Source organism: Prunus dulcis, chromosome 1, assembly GCF_902201215.1.
Source record: "Prunus dulcis chromosome 1, ALMONDv2, whole genome shotgun sequence".
NCBI lineage: Eukaryota > Viridiplantae > Streptophyta > Magnoliopsida > Rosales > Rosaceae > Prunus > Prunus dulcis.
Window position 1 is genome coordinate 28,395,997 of NC_047650.1, and position 16,605 is coordinate 28,412,601.

The 16,605-nt window shown below is 34.9% G+C and overlaps 2 protein-coding genes across 2 annotated transcripts; one reads left to right on the forward strand and one right to left on the reverse strand.

The window, feature by feature from the left end:
- The first annotated feature begins 4,086 nt into the window (after positions 1-4,086).
- On the forward strand, positions 4,087-7,043 carry LOC117634620 (probable xyloglucan endotransglucosylase/hydrolase protein 28). The gene is made up of 4 exons (XM_034368806.1): positions 4,087-4,569; positions 4,709-4,809; positions 5,410-5,618; positions 6,202-7,043. The coding sequence occupies exons 1-4, from the start codon at positions 4,377-4,379 to the stop codon at positions 6,713-6,715; spliced, it is 1,017 nt and encodes a 338-aa protein (XP_034224697.1). The 5' UTR covers positions 4,087-4,376; the 3' UTR covers positions 6,716-7,043.
- A 1,359-nt stretch (positions 7,044-8,402) lies between these two features.
- Positions 8,403-12,157, reverse strand: LOC117616304 (anthranilate synthase beta subunit 1, chloroplastic-like). Its single transcript, XM_034345564.1, has 8 exons — positions 11,942-12,157; positions 11,692-11,849; positions 11,062-11,132; positions 10,870-10,907; positions 10,654-10,764; positions 10,331-10,427; positions 9,991-10,126; positions 8,403-8,912 (listed from the first exon to the last, which is right to left on the reverse strand). Exons 1-8 carry the CDS (start codon positions 12,057-12,059, stop codon positions 8,808-8,810), a joined length of 834 nt encoding a protein of 277 aa, XP_034201455.1. The 5' UTR covers positions 12,060-12,157; the 3' UTR covers positions 8,403-8,807.
- Between the last annotated feature and the right edge of the window lie 4,448 nt (positions 12,158-16,605).

The following is a 16,605-nucleotide window of genomic DNA, read 5'->3' on the forward strand; positions in this document are numbered from 1 at the left end:
ATCTGTACATGATAAATGATTTGCTGCCATAGTCTTCTCGAACTGGGCCTGCTCAGGTATACGTATATTGCCCGCCCTTCCAGTTCACACAACAGTTTTGTCTAAATTACAATACTGTACAAGATATGAGTTTTGTCTGTTGCTTATGAAACAGACTGTTCTATGGCCCACGCTCTCCAATCAACAATCATAGCCGTTGGATTTAATTGAATTGTTGTCATTGTTGACCCGGTCACAACCCCGAGATAAAATATCAACGGCTCATTTTGATGTTCATGATTTTGAGTAGTGGATTGGATGGACGGGTGTAGATCTTACCATAGGGATAGGGAGCATCATCCTCGATGCACATTGGGATCTCATCTCATGTTCCCCAGCCTTTGAAAATCCCTCAATGCCCCCTTTTACCCATTTGCCCATATTCTCCTAAGGCGTACGATAGCGCCGCATATGCTCAGCTAACATGCGCTCATTTAACCGTTGGCGTCGAGGTTGAGTCATTTCCCATGCAGCAGTACACGTCTCCCCATAAAACATGATCAATTTTTTTAACACTATTTTTCTTTGCTTTAAACCCAATTATTAATAACCTAAGAATTTAATCTTGCGCGTGAAATGGGGGCCCCAAGGAGGAATAGTGAACACGCCGTTTTCGACGGACACGGACGTTAAGGCAGCTTATGAGAGGGGTCAAGGGACTGTGCTTTTATTCACCTTGACGGGATTGACCCCTTGATTAACGGCGTTAAGGTCGGGGTCCTTCAGGAAGCCCTTGAATTACGCTCCAAATCTCTCCCATATTGCTCTTTTTTCGCATTGGTTTCTCTCCTTTTTGTGGATTTTGCGTGGGGCCCGTAAACGGCTACTTGGGATTTGAGGTATTTGAGGTATGAGGGTGACAGGTGTCACCGTGTCACGTCAGCTGTGAAGCACCATTTACCAAGTGGGATTTACTATAGAGCGATGGGAAACCAATTTAACAAGCAAAAATTCTGTTAAGCCGCATGAACTTTTTGTACAAGTAGGTTATGTTAGTTTATCAAGGCACAGTGTGTTCATTCTTTACAACCGAATTCAATTTTTTTTAATATATATATATATATATATATATTAGAGTAGTTTATAATATTATTTTATTCCAAAACCGCACTTCTCCCTTTTATTGAGCTTACAGTATTACAAAATAAAACTATTATTTTTCAACCAGAAAAATCAATGTAGAGTGCAAGAAGAATATAATTAGCGTTTCATTATTTTCCTTTAATGGAAATTCGCTCAAAATCTTTTCCAAACCAAATGTATGTATAATCCCCATGAGCATTGACTGGGTCCCTGGGGCGTGTATATTCGTCGCTCAGCCACTTATTTTGGCCACGTGTCCATTTCCCTGGGCGCCGAAATTTACACGCTGGCCCGGCAATTGAATTGCTCATATGCTTTGACATTATTTACTAGACTGCCACCACAAGCTTGTTAGTTGTGGCAAATCCGTAAATCAGTGTGGTAATTCGAGGGTACTTTAGGAATGAATCTGCACCAATAAACATGAAAAGGGGCGGCACCTTGGGCGGTTGGCTGATTGAGAATGCAACCGGCTGCTTTTCTTTAATTAAAGAAAATACATTTTTTATAAATAAAAAAAATGAAAGTGTTTAAAGGTGAACTTCTTTTTGCTGCGAAAGTCTAAATAATGATTATTTTTTAATCTAATGATTCATGCTTTCTCATGCCCACTGTTGTCCTCTACTTTAATTTTTTTATTCTTACTTTTAATACAATTATAGTTTTAGCACTTTATACCTCTTTGAAGAATGAAGACTTTCAAAGTATAATTTTGAAGCTATGAGTATTTATTTTATTCGAAAGTCTTGTACTGAAGGGGGGAGAGGGAGGATGCATGTTGGGCTGTAATTATGTGGTTATCAATCATCTCATATTATAACGCATATTTATTTATTAATATATATCTTACTCCATGACAAAAAACACATAGTTCAAAAAAATATTTGTTATATATTTTTAAGGTACGGGTGTGCATCAATTTGAAATCAATATAATTTAGTCAATTAGTATATGATCCAATACAAATTGGACTCTGATTTTTTCAATACAATGGCATGATTTATTTTGATAATTAAAAAGAAAATAATAAAATATGAAACATTTATCTTTAGGTTTAATCTAATCAAATATATTAATATATGCAAATGTAAAATATAAATAAAATGATACATAAAATTGTTTTGATTTTATAATATATTAAACATACATCCATCAAATTATTTAAAATGTTTCTAACATTTTCAATTACAAAAACTAAGATGAGCAAAATAAGCATGAAACTAATTATCTTGGATTAGATTTTCATAAGTAAATTCGTCATCCGATCCAATCATGTTGGTTTTAGAAATTAAAAATTCAATCCAATCCATTAAATAATCAAAACTGATTAAAATTGGATTAAATTGGATTGAATCGGTCGATTTAGGAGGATTGCATTGAATCTCGCACACCCCTAATTCAAGGCTGAATTAAACTCTAAAAAACTTATCAAATATTTTATAAGAGCATTTTTGCTCGCCACTTTAACCCAAGGTATATGGTCACCACTTTTCTCAACACTTGACACGTATCTATAAATATAAACATGATTACATAAATCAAAGTAAAAAGTTAACTATGGTCATGCCTATAAATATGTGTCAAGTAGTAAAAGGGGTGATGAGCATATACCTTGGATTAAAATGATAAGTAAAAATATTTTAATATTTTATGAGATCAGGAATAACTGTTTGCCAAAAAGCGACGGATTTACTAGATGAAATGAATGTTGTTACAGCTGTTTTTATTTATTTATGAGCATTAGAGTCTTTCTTTACCAAACCAGTAAACGCGTAATTATAATTTCATTTATAACAATCACCAACCCCTACATACAAACAAACCATTGCAAAACAGAAAAAATAAATTACCCAAAAGGTGGATAAATAAGAACATACCACCATCACCAAAGATTATTATTTTTTGTAATAAAATTGTATATAATTTGACTAGTTTATTATATAGTTTATCTCGAAATTCTTTTGTGTGGGTCAAAATTTTATGTGTATATATTTTGGGTTTAGTGTGGATTGATGACAAAATATATCACCTATATTTATATCTTATACACAAGGCATTATTGAAGAAAAAAATTGAGGTGATCAAGACTTCAGTCAAATATTTAATAAATTCATAGATTCGATATATTATAGTGTTATAATCTATTAATTTAAATTAAACTAGTCTTTCTGCACGTGCTTCCCCGCCTGTGAGAGTTTTTTTTTAATTTATAATTTTATAAATTTAAAATTTATTTTTTAGAATTAAAAATAATAATGGGTAGTTGTATTCCATAAAAATATGATTCATTATTTGATTTTTCTTTTAATTTTAATTTTTTTAAATATGAAAAGGTGTGAATTTACCATATTATCCTCATTTAATTAATAATTTTAATTTTTAATGTTTGGATTAACCAATGACATTTTCTGATATTTTGAATGTTTCACCATTCTGTCTTTTGCTTTATATATATAGATTACCCATTTAATCCCTTTAATTAAGTTTTAAACAAAAATTATAAATATCTGGCCCTTAATTGGGGATTTTGATAGGCAATTTACGGAAAAGAACTCCGTCGTCTTATTTATCTATATATATAAAGTAAAAGGTAGAGAATGGTGGAACATTTAAAATACTAAAAAATGTCATTGGTTAATGCGAATTGAAATTATTAATTAAATGAGGATAATATGATAAATTTACATTTTTTTATATTAAAAAAATTAAAATTAAAAGAAAAATCAGATAATAAATCCTATTTTTATAAAACAAAACTACCAATTTTTTTTTTAATTTTAAAATAAATAAATATATTTTTAAAACAGACTTGGAAGCTCGTGTAAAGGAGGTAGTTTATTTATATATCAGAGAACCCTCGTCTTATTAAAGATACGCGGCGATAATAATTTTGTAAAAGAATAATGTAAATAAAATTTAAATATATATATATTTTTAAACGGAAAAAGAAAAGGGTGTCCGGTGCAGTCCACAGCTCAACAGCTCCCAGTCACACTCAGCAATAAAATGACTTGCCCTTGGCCTTGTCTTTCTTCTCTCATTAGCCTTTTCGGCTCTCTCTGTCTCCCATAGCTGTAGAGATATTCCCACACGCCTCTCTCTTTCTATCTTTGTCTCTCCTCTCCCTTCTTCTTCCCCTTCTTATATATAGCTCTCACAAACAATTAAACAAACTCAGAATAAAGGAAAACCAGAGCAAAAGAAGAAAAACCATTTAATTTTTGGACCCAAATAGAAGAAAAAGAAAAGGAAAGATGGGTTTCTCTCATCTGGGATTGTTTGTCTGTGCTTGCCATGTGCTTGTTCTAGGAGCTCTTGCTTCTGCTTCATCCAGAAATTTACCAATCATATCCTTTGATGAAGGGTATAACAAGCTTTTTGGAGACGACAACCTCATGATCCTTAGAGATGGGAAATCCGTTCATCTCTCACTGGACGAACGGACGGGTGTGTTTCCCTTGGTTGCTCCTGGTCTCGTGTATCATGTGAAATGGATTTGCTTGCTGGTTTTGAGGTGGCGTTTCTTGATGGGTTTTTGACCAAGTTTTTGTTTCTTTTCCTTTTTGGTGGCTTTGTCTGTGTACAGGGTCTGGATTTGTTTCTCAGGACCTCTACCATCATGGATTTTTCAGTGCTTCCATTAAGTTGCCCGCTGATTATACTGCTGGAGTTGTTGTTGCCTTTTATGTGAGTAATCCTGCTTTCCATCTGATAAGTTTTTTTAAAAAATATTTAAAATTTTCATTTTACTTTCCTTTTTCTTTGTTGTAGTTTAGACTGTGATAAAAAGACAGCCTGATTCTTTCATTCTTCTGACCAAGATTTTAATCTTCTAGTTTACAGTTATATTTTGCTGTTTCAGTAAAGATTGATTTTATATGGTCAGCAAAAAATTCCGTACTTTTTTTTTTGGTGGCAATTCGAGTCAAGATCTAATCCTATCAATATCACGATACAAACTTGTGTTCTCCTCAGCCTTCAACACAGAGTATATGATAACCGAGATAGGCTGCTCTTAAATTTCTTCCTTGAATTTGTATTTCATGACGTGAAGTTCAAAACTTTAAATGAACCTGGTTACACCAGATGAGTTTTTTTTTTCTTCCTTGAATTTATGTTCAAGGTTCGTCCTATTGAAACAAATAAATTTCGTTATTTATCCTATGAGTATAAATTTCCATCCACATGTATGTTTTTTTTTAAAAAAAAAAAAAATTTTCCATTAGACCGTTAAGTTTCTATTTTTATTTTTAAAAGCTTGTTCTAATCTAATTTATGTTTTAACAGATGTCAAATGGTGACATGTTTCCGAAGAACCATGACGAAATTGATTTTGAGTTTTTGGGGAATATACGAGGCAAAGAATGGAGGATTCAGACCAATGTTTATGGCAATGGAAGCACCAGCACCGGCAGAGAAGAGAGATACAATCTCTGGTTTGATCCTTCTGATGATTTCCATCAGTACAGTATTCTCTGGAGTGACTCTCAGATCATGTGAGCATCAATCAAAACTCACCGCACTAAATTTAGATTAATACGTTAAATCTACGGCATATCATCTTTTTATAAAGCATATTTTCCCATTATTGTCACTAATAATATCATTTTCTCTGAAGTCTGGAGTTTACTGTTTTTTGGGTTTGATGTGATGCCTCTGCTGTGGAGCAGAGGCAGGGTTTCTCCTTTTAGTAAAATACAGAACTTGCTCTGTTTTTCCCCATAATACCGCCTCTTGTTTCATCAAAACCAGTTGTCGTGTGGTAGCTGATGCTCTGTTCAATTTCTGATTCAAGAAAAAGGAAAGGGTATAGGGAATTTTAGTTTGAATGGTTGATTCTAAGTTTAAGGGACAGATACAACCAGATTTTGGGTTGACTGGGACTACCACAACCACTAGGCTTAGTTGATGCAAGTTTTGGTTTTAGGAGGACTAGAAGAAAATGGAATAATTCTAGGGAAGTTCTCGTTCTTTTAGTGATTATAGAGAAACTAAAGAGAAAAAAGTTATGTTTTCTTTATGAGTTATGTAAATTGAGATTTTAACTGTGTTCTTGTTTCCAATGTCTATTACTTACAGATTTTATGTGGACGATGTTCCCATTAGAGAGGTTAAGAGAACAGAATCAATGGGTGGTGACTTTCCCTCTAAGCCAATGTCATTGTATGCCACAATATGGGATGGATCTGATTGGGCTACCAATGGTGGAAAATACAGAGTGAATTACAAGTATGCCCCGTATTTGGCCCAGTTCTCTGACCTTGTTCTACACGGCTGTGCAGTTGATCCAATTGAACAGTTATCCAAGAAGTGTGATAACATCCGAAGTTCTGAATCGGTACCTACTGGTGTTACACGCCTACAAAGAATTAAAATGGATAGTTTCAGGAAGAAGCACATGACATACTCGTACTGCTATGACAGAATCCGATACAAGTCTCCTCCTCCAGAGTGTGTGATTAATCCCCAAGAAGCTGAAAGGCTGCGAGTGTTTGACCCCGTCACATTCGGGAAAGGGAGACGCCACCATGGAAAGCATCACCACCGGAGCAGAGGAAGCCAGGCAGAGGGCCACTTCTATATGAATATATAAGATTCTCATATGAGCAAGCACTATGTTCATCTCCATTGGCATTCAGTTGATGTTGCTGAGTCAGTTTTTCGGTGTATAGAGAGGAGAAGCACAAATTTATTGAGGGTGGATAGAGTTTTTATATGGTTGGGTTGGGGGGGGCATGTGTGTATAGGTCATATACCTTTAGATGATGGTTCCCAGTTATCATTCATGCTTGTCTTTGGCTTTACAAATTGAATCTAGTGATGATTTCTGTACTTTTGACACGCCCTCATGGGTTCAATAAATATTTTAAGCATATGGAATTTACTATAATATGTAGTAGGCGTGGATTTCCCTTTTGTTATTGTGAATTATTATTATTTTTAATGGATCATCAAGTTTACTAAAATTGTTTTCAACCTTTCATTAATAAAAGTCCAGAACTTGGTTACACTCTGTTATCTTTTTTAAACTCAGACCTGTGAAGATGATGATACTTTGTCAATGCTTAATTGGAATCCAAGGTCAGTTGGATGTGACAATTGCCGAAGAAATGGTGCAGCAAATGGCAGCATGTTGGACTTTCCCTTCGCAGTGAATGCAGCAGGTTAGATTCTTAAGGCTGCCTTCAGTGGATGGTTCATGGTTTCAAAGTTGGTCCCGTGACTTTGAAAGACTCTGGCATCATTTCTGTGGAAATCCTTTGGCCCACTAGAGAAGAAATGAGCTGTCAAATTTTGGTCGAGTATGAGGCAGCGGTAACTAATTTGTGGTAACCGGTAACTAACCCTTGCTGACATACAACAAAACTATGACTTGCAGTTTGTGTTTGTGGTCCTCTTTTCCACTTGATTTGTGTTTATCTTAACATCTTGACACAAGATGAAAAGGTAAAAACCTGATGCCATGTTTACCTGAATGGGAAACAGTAGAATAATACTCCACGAGTCAACAGACAAACATTGTTTGGGATTTTCCAAATGTCAAAAGTATCTGTAGGTAGGAGCCCACTTGGCCACAACATAAGGTGCCTTGTCACTTCGACCCAAAAAAAAAAACTGTCTTGTTACTCTTACATAATTACATTGGTTGGCTGCTTAATTTCTCCATACCTAAAGACGAGGGCTTTGCTGTTGATCTTTTGTTTTTGTTTTTTGGGTGTGCTAGGCAATGAAGGATTTTAAAATTTTTTTTTTCTTTTTTTCCAACGGAAAATTAAAGGGTTACGGAATCATGGAAATCTCCCATGTCAATTGGGCTTTTAATCACCTTGCCCCAGTTAAGAGTTGGTAACCAGGCTCTGATTTTGGGATTCCAAAATATTCGAGCAATGAAAATCCAAATTGAATCCTAAATATTGCCCCAAAATTTCCGGATTCCGAACTCCGAAAATGCATGAAAGAATCCTAGAACTGAAACTGGCAGAGAGTATGGAGGCTTAGGAATAAAAAAGAACGCAATTTTAAGAAGTGAGAAGTGATCAACTTGACATTAGTGTCATGCAAATTCCTTTTTTTTAAAATGTTCTTTCAACAATTTATTAAGATCTTCACAAGAGGTTCAAGAGAATATGTCAATTAAAAAAAAAAAAAAAAGGCAGATGACAGTCAAGATTCTGAAACAAAAACATTCAGAACCGACCATTTTGGCAGACTTTGGTGCATGTTTTCCCAACTAAATAAATATCAACGTTGTAATAAACAAATAAATAAAATAGCAAACAAATATAAGGTTAGATTCTTATTGTCGGGAATCGCTTTGACATAGGCTGAGTGATAATATCCTTCTGAGATGAGTTGCAGATTATATTATAATGTTTCCACAATGAATACTAGGGCTGGTTTCTTAAGCGTTTAAAGACAACTTTGGACATGGACCATTCAGCTTTGCCTATGCGAGGGGTTCTTAAATGAATGGATACAATACAAGCATGAGATTAAGAAAGAAACAAGCAAACTCTCTAGCCCACCAAGATGTATGAGCTAGATCCAAGGTCCATCTTCAACTCATGAAGCTGGCAAAGAAAGGAAAATAACAAACTTGAACCCATAGAATATGACGAGAAGGACATTTATATATATTGCCACGTCACATTACATTGTGGAGAATCTGCAGATCGACCAAGCCTTCAATTCTCTGATTCAGACTCTCTTTTCTCTATCAATTTGATAAAGTTACGCACAATTGTCTTGCCTTCAGAAGTTATGATACTTTCAGGATGGAACTGAACCCCCTGCAAAATTTCAAATGTATCTGGTTATGGCAACAACACTGCATTGAGCTTTAACTCTATAGGGGTAGGAGTAAAAGGTCAGAAAAGAGGCATACAAGTCAAGGATTAAAAAACATAAAATCTAATCTCATTTATACTAAACTAATTATTGACAGGCAATGAAATAAAGTAGGAACCCTCACGGATTCCACATTGTTATCTAAACATCGCCCAGCAAAAACAACTGCTCTATGGCACTGCATCTTTGCAATTGTTTCTGTTTCATGAATGTAACATGTGGCAATGCAAGTCAATAGAAATATCATTAAGTACACCTCTAGGTTGCAATCCATCTAACATTGCATGAAGCTAAAAGAATTAACCCAAAACACAAATGAAGAGCTAAATTAATTTTTAAAAAGTCAAGTCAAATATCAGCTTATTGACTTGACACAATCGCATCAACTATTATGGGACATGACTGATGATTTTATTATCATGCAACAACAAAAATATTGTTTCTGGCATGGTAAATTTTAACATGTTAACACTTCTCTGTGTATGTGCTGCTTCAAACATTCCTCAACTTTTTTCATATGTTACATGTAATCCCGTGACTAATCTACTAATGGACAAATCATCTTATCGTCCACAAGAAGAAACCATAATCACCACAGGGCTCTCTCAAGATAATATCATGACCTATCTGCACCGTCCCCGTCTCAAATTCAATAAGCGTCAAAATTTATTTAATGAATAGGCAACTTGCTCTATTTTCAATGCATAACATTTTCATTCATCCTCTCAGTGATTTGTTAAAGGAATTCTAGGATAAAAAATGACGCAAATGGAAACTGCCTCTCAAAAGATCCTGGAGAGATTTATTCCAGGATTTGGAGGTTTTGTAATTTCACCTTCTGGATAAAATGTCACGACACTCTTCTTTACATGGTATACAACTTGTGCATGAAAGTGCATTTTCCATAGAATGAAGAAAAAGGGCAGCTTATCAGATTGAACAGCACAATATTCTCCTGTGCATAATAGAATGAAGCAAAAAAAAAAAAAGAAAAAAAAGAAAAGGAAAACCATATCTTACTTGAAGATGCCTATATTTCTTGTGACGAGCAGCCATTATCAGTCCATCCTCTGTCCATGCTGTAACCTCAAGTTCTTCACTAGGAAAACTGTCCTTATCAATTACAAGACTGTGATATCTGCCAGCAGTAAAAGGGCTGAAAGACAAAAGGAAAGTTCAATTGTTACTTGAGAACCCATTAATGCACAGGATGCGTAAATAAGAATGTTAATGTGAATTAATGTTTGGAAATACGGCAACCCTGTTACTATGCGTAAATAAGAATGTTAATACTTGCTGACGTTTAGGAAAACTTACACAAGAAAAGAATAACAACACAAAAGGAAAGAAAAATTCGTACTTCGATAATCCAGAAAACAAATCTTCCCCTTTCTCGTTATAATATACGGGCGAGCTCTTCCCATGCATGACACCGAAAGGAGAACGGACAATCTTCCCTGCAACACCGCAACAACGTGGATTATAAAACCACACAAAAAAGTGGCTTACCAGTCACAACAGAAACAAGAAAAAATCAAGTGAACTTTTACTAGTTTCATTTTCCATGCATACAGAGTGTTGCTGAATGAAAAGATAACGTAGAAAATAAAGGTGCACAGTCAAATGCATACAACAAATTCAGAGATCGTTAAAAAAAACTTTATCATATGTAAGAAAACTTGCCTCCAAAAGCCTCCCCAATGCACTGCAAACCCATGCAAACACCAAATAAGGGTACAATGGGCCCCAGTTCCAATACAGTTTGCAAAGATATTCCAGAATCTTGGGGCGCGCCTACAAAAGGAACATACTATGTGTAAAAATCTAAGAATGAGTACTTGTTTCCTTTTCCAAGCATCCACCAATAGATGAAAGATCACCAGAAGGTCAAGAACTGACCTGGCCCTGGAGAGATTAGCACTCCTCTGGGATTTTTCCTGCAAGAACAGAAAGAAGTTATGTATGTGACAAGATCAGATGCCTTACAGAGGATATATGTTTATATCATAATTGCTTTGCCACCTAAAACACATTACAAAATGTTTATGGATCAGCAAACAATGATTAACTAGGTGAAGTACAACTTCTTACCGTTTTAGTTCATCAACAGTTAGTTCATCATTTCGATAGACTTCAAAGAGACATCCCGACTCTCCCATATACTTCACACCAAAGTAAGGTATTAGTGCAATGCCTTCTTAATTGGCAAGAACTATCAATAAATAAAAGGACATGTAAAACTGCTTAAAATGAATGAGTTCAACCATCACTGATGTTTCAGGAACTCCCGCCTGACCCTGGGAAAGGGCTCCATAACAATAAGCACATGAATTTAAATCAAATATGTGTTTGGTGAGTATTTCTTTAACTGTTATACAAAATCTTGTTGCACTCTTATGAAAAATGAAAATCCAGTGAAAAAAATATACATGAATTAATCTCTCCATAGAAAATAATGTGCTTCCTAATAAATATGAAATTCTAATTCTATGCACATAACAAAAGGGGTTCTTATATTTCACGAAATGAACGAAACAGAACAAGACAATTCCGTTAAAATATGTGCCTATAGACCTGCTTTCTTCGAGCAACCAAGCAGTCCTAAATCTAGTACTAATGAGCCGTTCAGTAGTTTAGCCTACACCAACAAGGGCAAAAGATTAAATTCATCATTTTTCAAAATTAAAAGAGGAGATACGAAGAAAAAATTGAATTAAAAACCTGGCAAAGATTGTAGGTAAAGCTATCATAATTGTCAATGACAATGATGGGATTGTTGACCCTCTTTTCAGAAGCAGGAGGCTTCGAATATGTTTCAGCGACAGCCATTGAAGCTTTTGCGGCGAACCCATTTCCCAATTTGACACCAAATCTCACTTCTGCACACAAAAATGACATCTTTGCGTCAATTTCATATTAGCAGAGAGAGAGAGAGAGAGAGAGAGAGAGAGAGAGAGAGTTAGAAAGATACGTGAGATGGTAGTAGGAGGAATAGAAATGAAAGTAGGACGAGGGTTTTGCAGGGTTTTGGAAGAGAAAGTGGGTTTTGGTTGTATGAGGGAGCCCTGAAAGGTCACTGAGGCAGCCATTGCTTGAGAGAGAGAGAGAGAGAGAGAGAGAGAGAGAGGGACGGAATGGGTTGATAATTTTACAGTACTATTGGTTGCATGATAACTTTTTATTCTAATAAAAATAAGGGTTGGTAGTCTCATTATTCTTAATAACAAATGATCCTGCGAAGTTGCTTACCATATTTTTTTTTCACGCATTGTATAATAATAATGAGATTTCTTGTTTTATCAGGGATTTAGGGAGAAAAGAGGAAGGATAACGGTATTGCTTTAATTTCTGATTCATTTTCCTCATTTATAACCTTTTTTTTTTTTTTTTTTTTTCCAAACGATGAGAGAATTATATTAAAGACGAATAATAAGGTTTACATCTATAATCAATTTGCTTATATGTTTTCTTATTTTTCTATGCTATGATTTGATTGGTGGGATTCCAAATCTATAATTTAGTAGACTACTATAATTCATGTTAATGTCAATATTTTATTAATAAGGAAATGATAAAAACAAATGAATTTCAAATGATTCATTGCATATAGTCATTTCAAATCCATTCCAAATGCATTGCATCTTGTTATTTCAAATACATTGAATATAATGTTTTCTAGTTTTTTCTTAACAAATTAGCCTTATTATAATGCCTCCATTTTGTTCAAAATAGTGCTTATATATTTTTGATGATAAGCGATAGAATAATATTGATGTGAAAAATGTAATACAAGAAGTTTGAACTCGTATCAAGGGCAAAGGAAATTCCTTGGTCACGAATTACAATCCTCGTATAGTACATCAGAAATAAAATCAGGAGCCTCCTCGAACCAGTATAGAGAACCCCCGATATGCAAGGCAAAATGAGCTAAACAATGAGCCACACCATTAGCAGTATGACGAATATGGGTAAAACCTTCTCAGTGATCTGTGTCAGCAAGCTCTTGGTATCCTCGACCAATGGTCCTATGACGGACCTATCTATAGAGTGACTTCGAAGTGTTGTAACGATCTGGAGAGCATCACTTTCAAAGACAACATTTTGTAAACCCCTTTCCATTGCCAATATTGTACCTGTTCTTGCAGCCAAAGCCTCTACTTGTGGTGCAAAGAAAACATTAGTCAATTTAGCTGCACAACTCGCCACAAATTAAAAAGAAGAAAAATGGTTTTTTGCAATGTATCTCAAACCAATTTTATCACATACATTTGTGAAATTCGGACGCATATAATCAATGGCACTCAGTATTGGACTTGTCGATATCAAATTAAAACCATAAATCAAAGAGTAAAAAAGTCATTTAGTAATTCGGTTTGTCAATGTTCCTTTTAAAAAAAGTACTCTCTTATGAAAAAAAAATCCTAGCCCCCCCACACCTTTCAGCATGACAGAGGGTGGGGGAGGTGGTTTATGTCCCTCCTCCCCTACCCCATCTTTTTTTTTTCCCCTCATCTCTTCCTCCTCTCTCTCAACCCCTCTTTTTTCTCTCTCCCATCTTCCCTTCCTTTCCCTTCACCATTTCCTCATAGCTATAGCTTGGAGTTTTGGTTTGTGAGGAGGCTTTTTGTTGCCTAGATTTACATGGATCTTGGTTTTGTTTTTATGTTTCTGGTTGCAAGCGACGGCGACAGTGACGACAACGTCAGTGGGGTAGCATCGGTTACTATGCTGGTTTGTAGCTGATGTTAAAGTAGCCACCACAAAACACCATCATCGCCATGATTTAGTTGCCGTTTTTGGCCTACATATACAAGAGTTTGGCTCCAGTTCAAAGTTTGGAGTTACAATAATGGAAGTTGCCGGTTTGTATGAGATGAGGTTTAGTTGGTGCAGCACAAAGGGTTTAGCAAGTATGGCATTATGAGTCTATTCAGTGGCAGGAGAGGATGTGTAGCGATGGTCCTGTTTCTTTTTTGTTTTTGTTTTATTCTATTACTCTTTAGGAGTTTGCTGTATTTTATTTTAGTTCTCATGAACTTTTTAGGAGTTTGCTGTGTTATGTATTTTAATTTTAGATTGTGATACAGATCTGCCGTTGCGTGAGGATCTGTATTGTTAGTATGAGTACATGCGCTTTGGGCTGCTGAACTGTGAGTTTGAGTATTTGTTGGTTTAGGCGTAATTCTCTCCAAATCAAATCAACATATTGTTGTGTTTGGTCACCGGAGATATTGTACCCATTTCGGCATGTTTGTGGCTTTGTACTTGTTATGTTTTATCAATAAATACTATTGCTTTTTCCATAAATAAAATAAAATAAAAATTGGTATAGTCAATTTAGCCACCTCTAACATCATGATTGATTGTTAGTAGGGACACACCAGATTGTCTTAATTTTGATATTAGACCGCTCTGTTATTGTAATGGCCCTTTTGTGGCTAATTTGTATTAGCCTTTTGTGTCTAGTGGCTTTTTTGGCTGAATTATGAATGCAATCATAGAATTTCTTTTTTTTTTTTTTAAAAAAAACATCATGATTGATCTTGCTTTGATACCATGTTTATAGAGAACAGCAACATCCTTTTATTTATTGATCGAGCATATCATAGCATGCGCAAGATTTTATCACACAACAAAATATAAAATAAAATATTGGTGCAACCACTCACCCATATATTATACTATATTTTATTAAGTTTTCGATATACTACTTCACCCCACATGTTGAACCCCCTTTCTCGTGCATAAAAGTCTCAAATCTTGACCATTCTTATTTATAGCATATTGTCTAAGATACACTTAATTTATGAAAAAAGAAAAAAGAAAGTAGATTGTATGTTAATGACAAATTTAGCTTTTCTTAATATACATATCAAGAAATTTAAGGGAATATTAATAATAATAATAATAATATTATTATTATTATAAAAATGTGATATAATTTTTTTTAGATTAATAAGAATAAAGAGTACAAAGGGCACAAACTGTAAATGGAGCTATCCCAATAACAATATGGTAACTATGGGTAAAACTTCCCTATTGACCCCTGAGCCAGCTGAAAAGCTATAACGATCCGCAGAGAATCACACTCGAAAATAACTTTTCTAACACCCATTTTAACCGCCATAATTTCCATGAATCCAGTCCAAGGACATCAAAGACAAAAACTAGTAGCTAACTGACATGACTCTCACTAAGAACACCCAACAAACTCAACTAAGTTTATGAATTTATGAGGAAAAAAAAAACAGCAAACTCATGGAGTTTCTAGACTTTATTGAATAAAATAAACCAAAATAAAAAAAATAAAACAATGCCGGGCAAAGGAAAATCAACCGCCGCGAATCTTCCTTCGTGGTGTTACATAAAGAACACCACCTAGTTACTCCAGGGCCTCAACGCACCAATGATCAGTGGATTTACCATGACCAAGTCGCAACACCTCAAAGAGCAGCTTTACCAGATGAGGCACGACCAAAGCCAACCCATATATGAGACAATATAGATAGGCCAAAAGAAAAGTTGATCAACATAAGTCCACCAAAAGCCCAAAAACATTGAAGATTCGACCCAAAAACTCCCTGAAGCGTTCTCTCTCTTTTTCCATCTATCTCTTAGAGCATCTACAATTATGCTCCCTAATTTTTAGTTAAAATTTAGCTAAAAACACACAAAAGTTATTATAGGAGCTCTCTATAAAATTTGAACTTCAATCATACTCCTAGTTTATTGAATCATACATACTATAGTTATTTTTTAATTCAATTTGATTGGTTCATCTCTATAAAAAAAAAAAATTACAAAAAATAGTTAGCATTAATTAAAAGTTTAAACTACGCATAAAACAAAGCAACATTAAATTAGGGAGCCACTAGGAGTCTTTTCTCTCTCCTCATATTTAGGAGCTCCTAGAGGTCTCCTTATTTTAGGAGGTGGATAGAGAGCATGGTTGGAGTTGTATTTTTTCAATTCTTTCCTAAAATTTGTCTAGTGAAGTGGTTTAAAGAACTTATTATGGATGCTATTAGCAACTTAGATTTAGGGGATAATTTTGGTGAGAGTAAGGGCCTAGTAATGTTTTTATAGCCCATTTTCATTTTCTGTTACCCATTTTCACGCAAGAATGAAAAACAACGGATTTGTCTTTTGGAAATGAATTCAGTAACCATGAACAAATATTGAAAACGAAAAATTATCGTTTTCTCATAAAACGAAAACGCAGCCTTCCTTCTTTCTTTGTTTTACCTCTCTCTCTCTCTCTCTCAACCCAGACCCAAAAATTGAACACCTCACTCTCTTCATTTCTCTCTTTGTCTCATCCTTTCACCCCCCTCAAAACCCTTAATATCTCCACACGGTATCCCTCTCAACCCTAGTATGAGACCCACTATTCGAAATCACCATATGGGTTGTTGAATTCTTGTTTTCAATCGGTTACAAGGATGTTGATTTAAATTTCAATCTGCAACCAAACAAACCCAAATCGCTAGCTTGCCAAAATCGAAAAGGACGTGCCTAGAGAGAGAGAGAGAGAGAGAGAGAGAGAGAGAGAGAGTGAATGGGGATGTGGGGGGTTGGGCTTGGTCGAATGAATTTTTTTTAAAAAGATAATTTTAGGTTTTTTATAATAGATTT

What these genes read in the sequence shown, in the direction of transcription:
- LOC117634620 (XM_034368806.1), top strand. Translation starts at nt 4,377, where the DNA reads ATGGGTTTCTCTCATCTGGGATTGTTTGTCTGTGCTTGCCATGTGCTT. An exon ending in CTCACTGGACGAACGGACGG is followed by an intron (nt 4,570 to 4,708) that starts GTGTGTTTCCCT and finishes GTCTGTGTACAG; the next exon opens with GGTCTGGATTTGTTTCTCAG. An exon ending in TGGAGTGACTCTCAGATCAT is followed by an intron (nt 5,619 to 6,201) that starts GTGAGCATCAAT and finishes TATTACTTACAG; the next exon opens with ATTTTATGTGGACGATGTTC.
- LOC117616304 (XM_034345564.1), bottom strand. Translation starts at nt 12,059, where the DNA reads ATGGCTGCCTCAGTGACCTTTCAGGGCTCCCTCATACAACCAAAACCC. An exon ending in CATTGGGGAGGCTTTTGGAG is followed by an intron (nt 10,428 to 10,653) that starts GCAAGTTTTCTT and finishes GCGGTGTTGCAG; the next exon opens with GGAAGATTGTCCGTTCTCCT. An exon ending in TTGTTTTCTGGATTATCGAA is followed by an intron (nt 10,127 to 10,330) that starts GTACGAATTTTT and finishes TTTGTCTTTCAG; the next exon opens with CCCTTTTACTGCTGGCAGAT.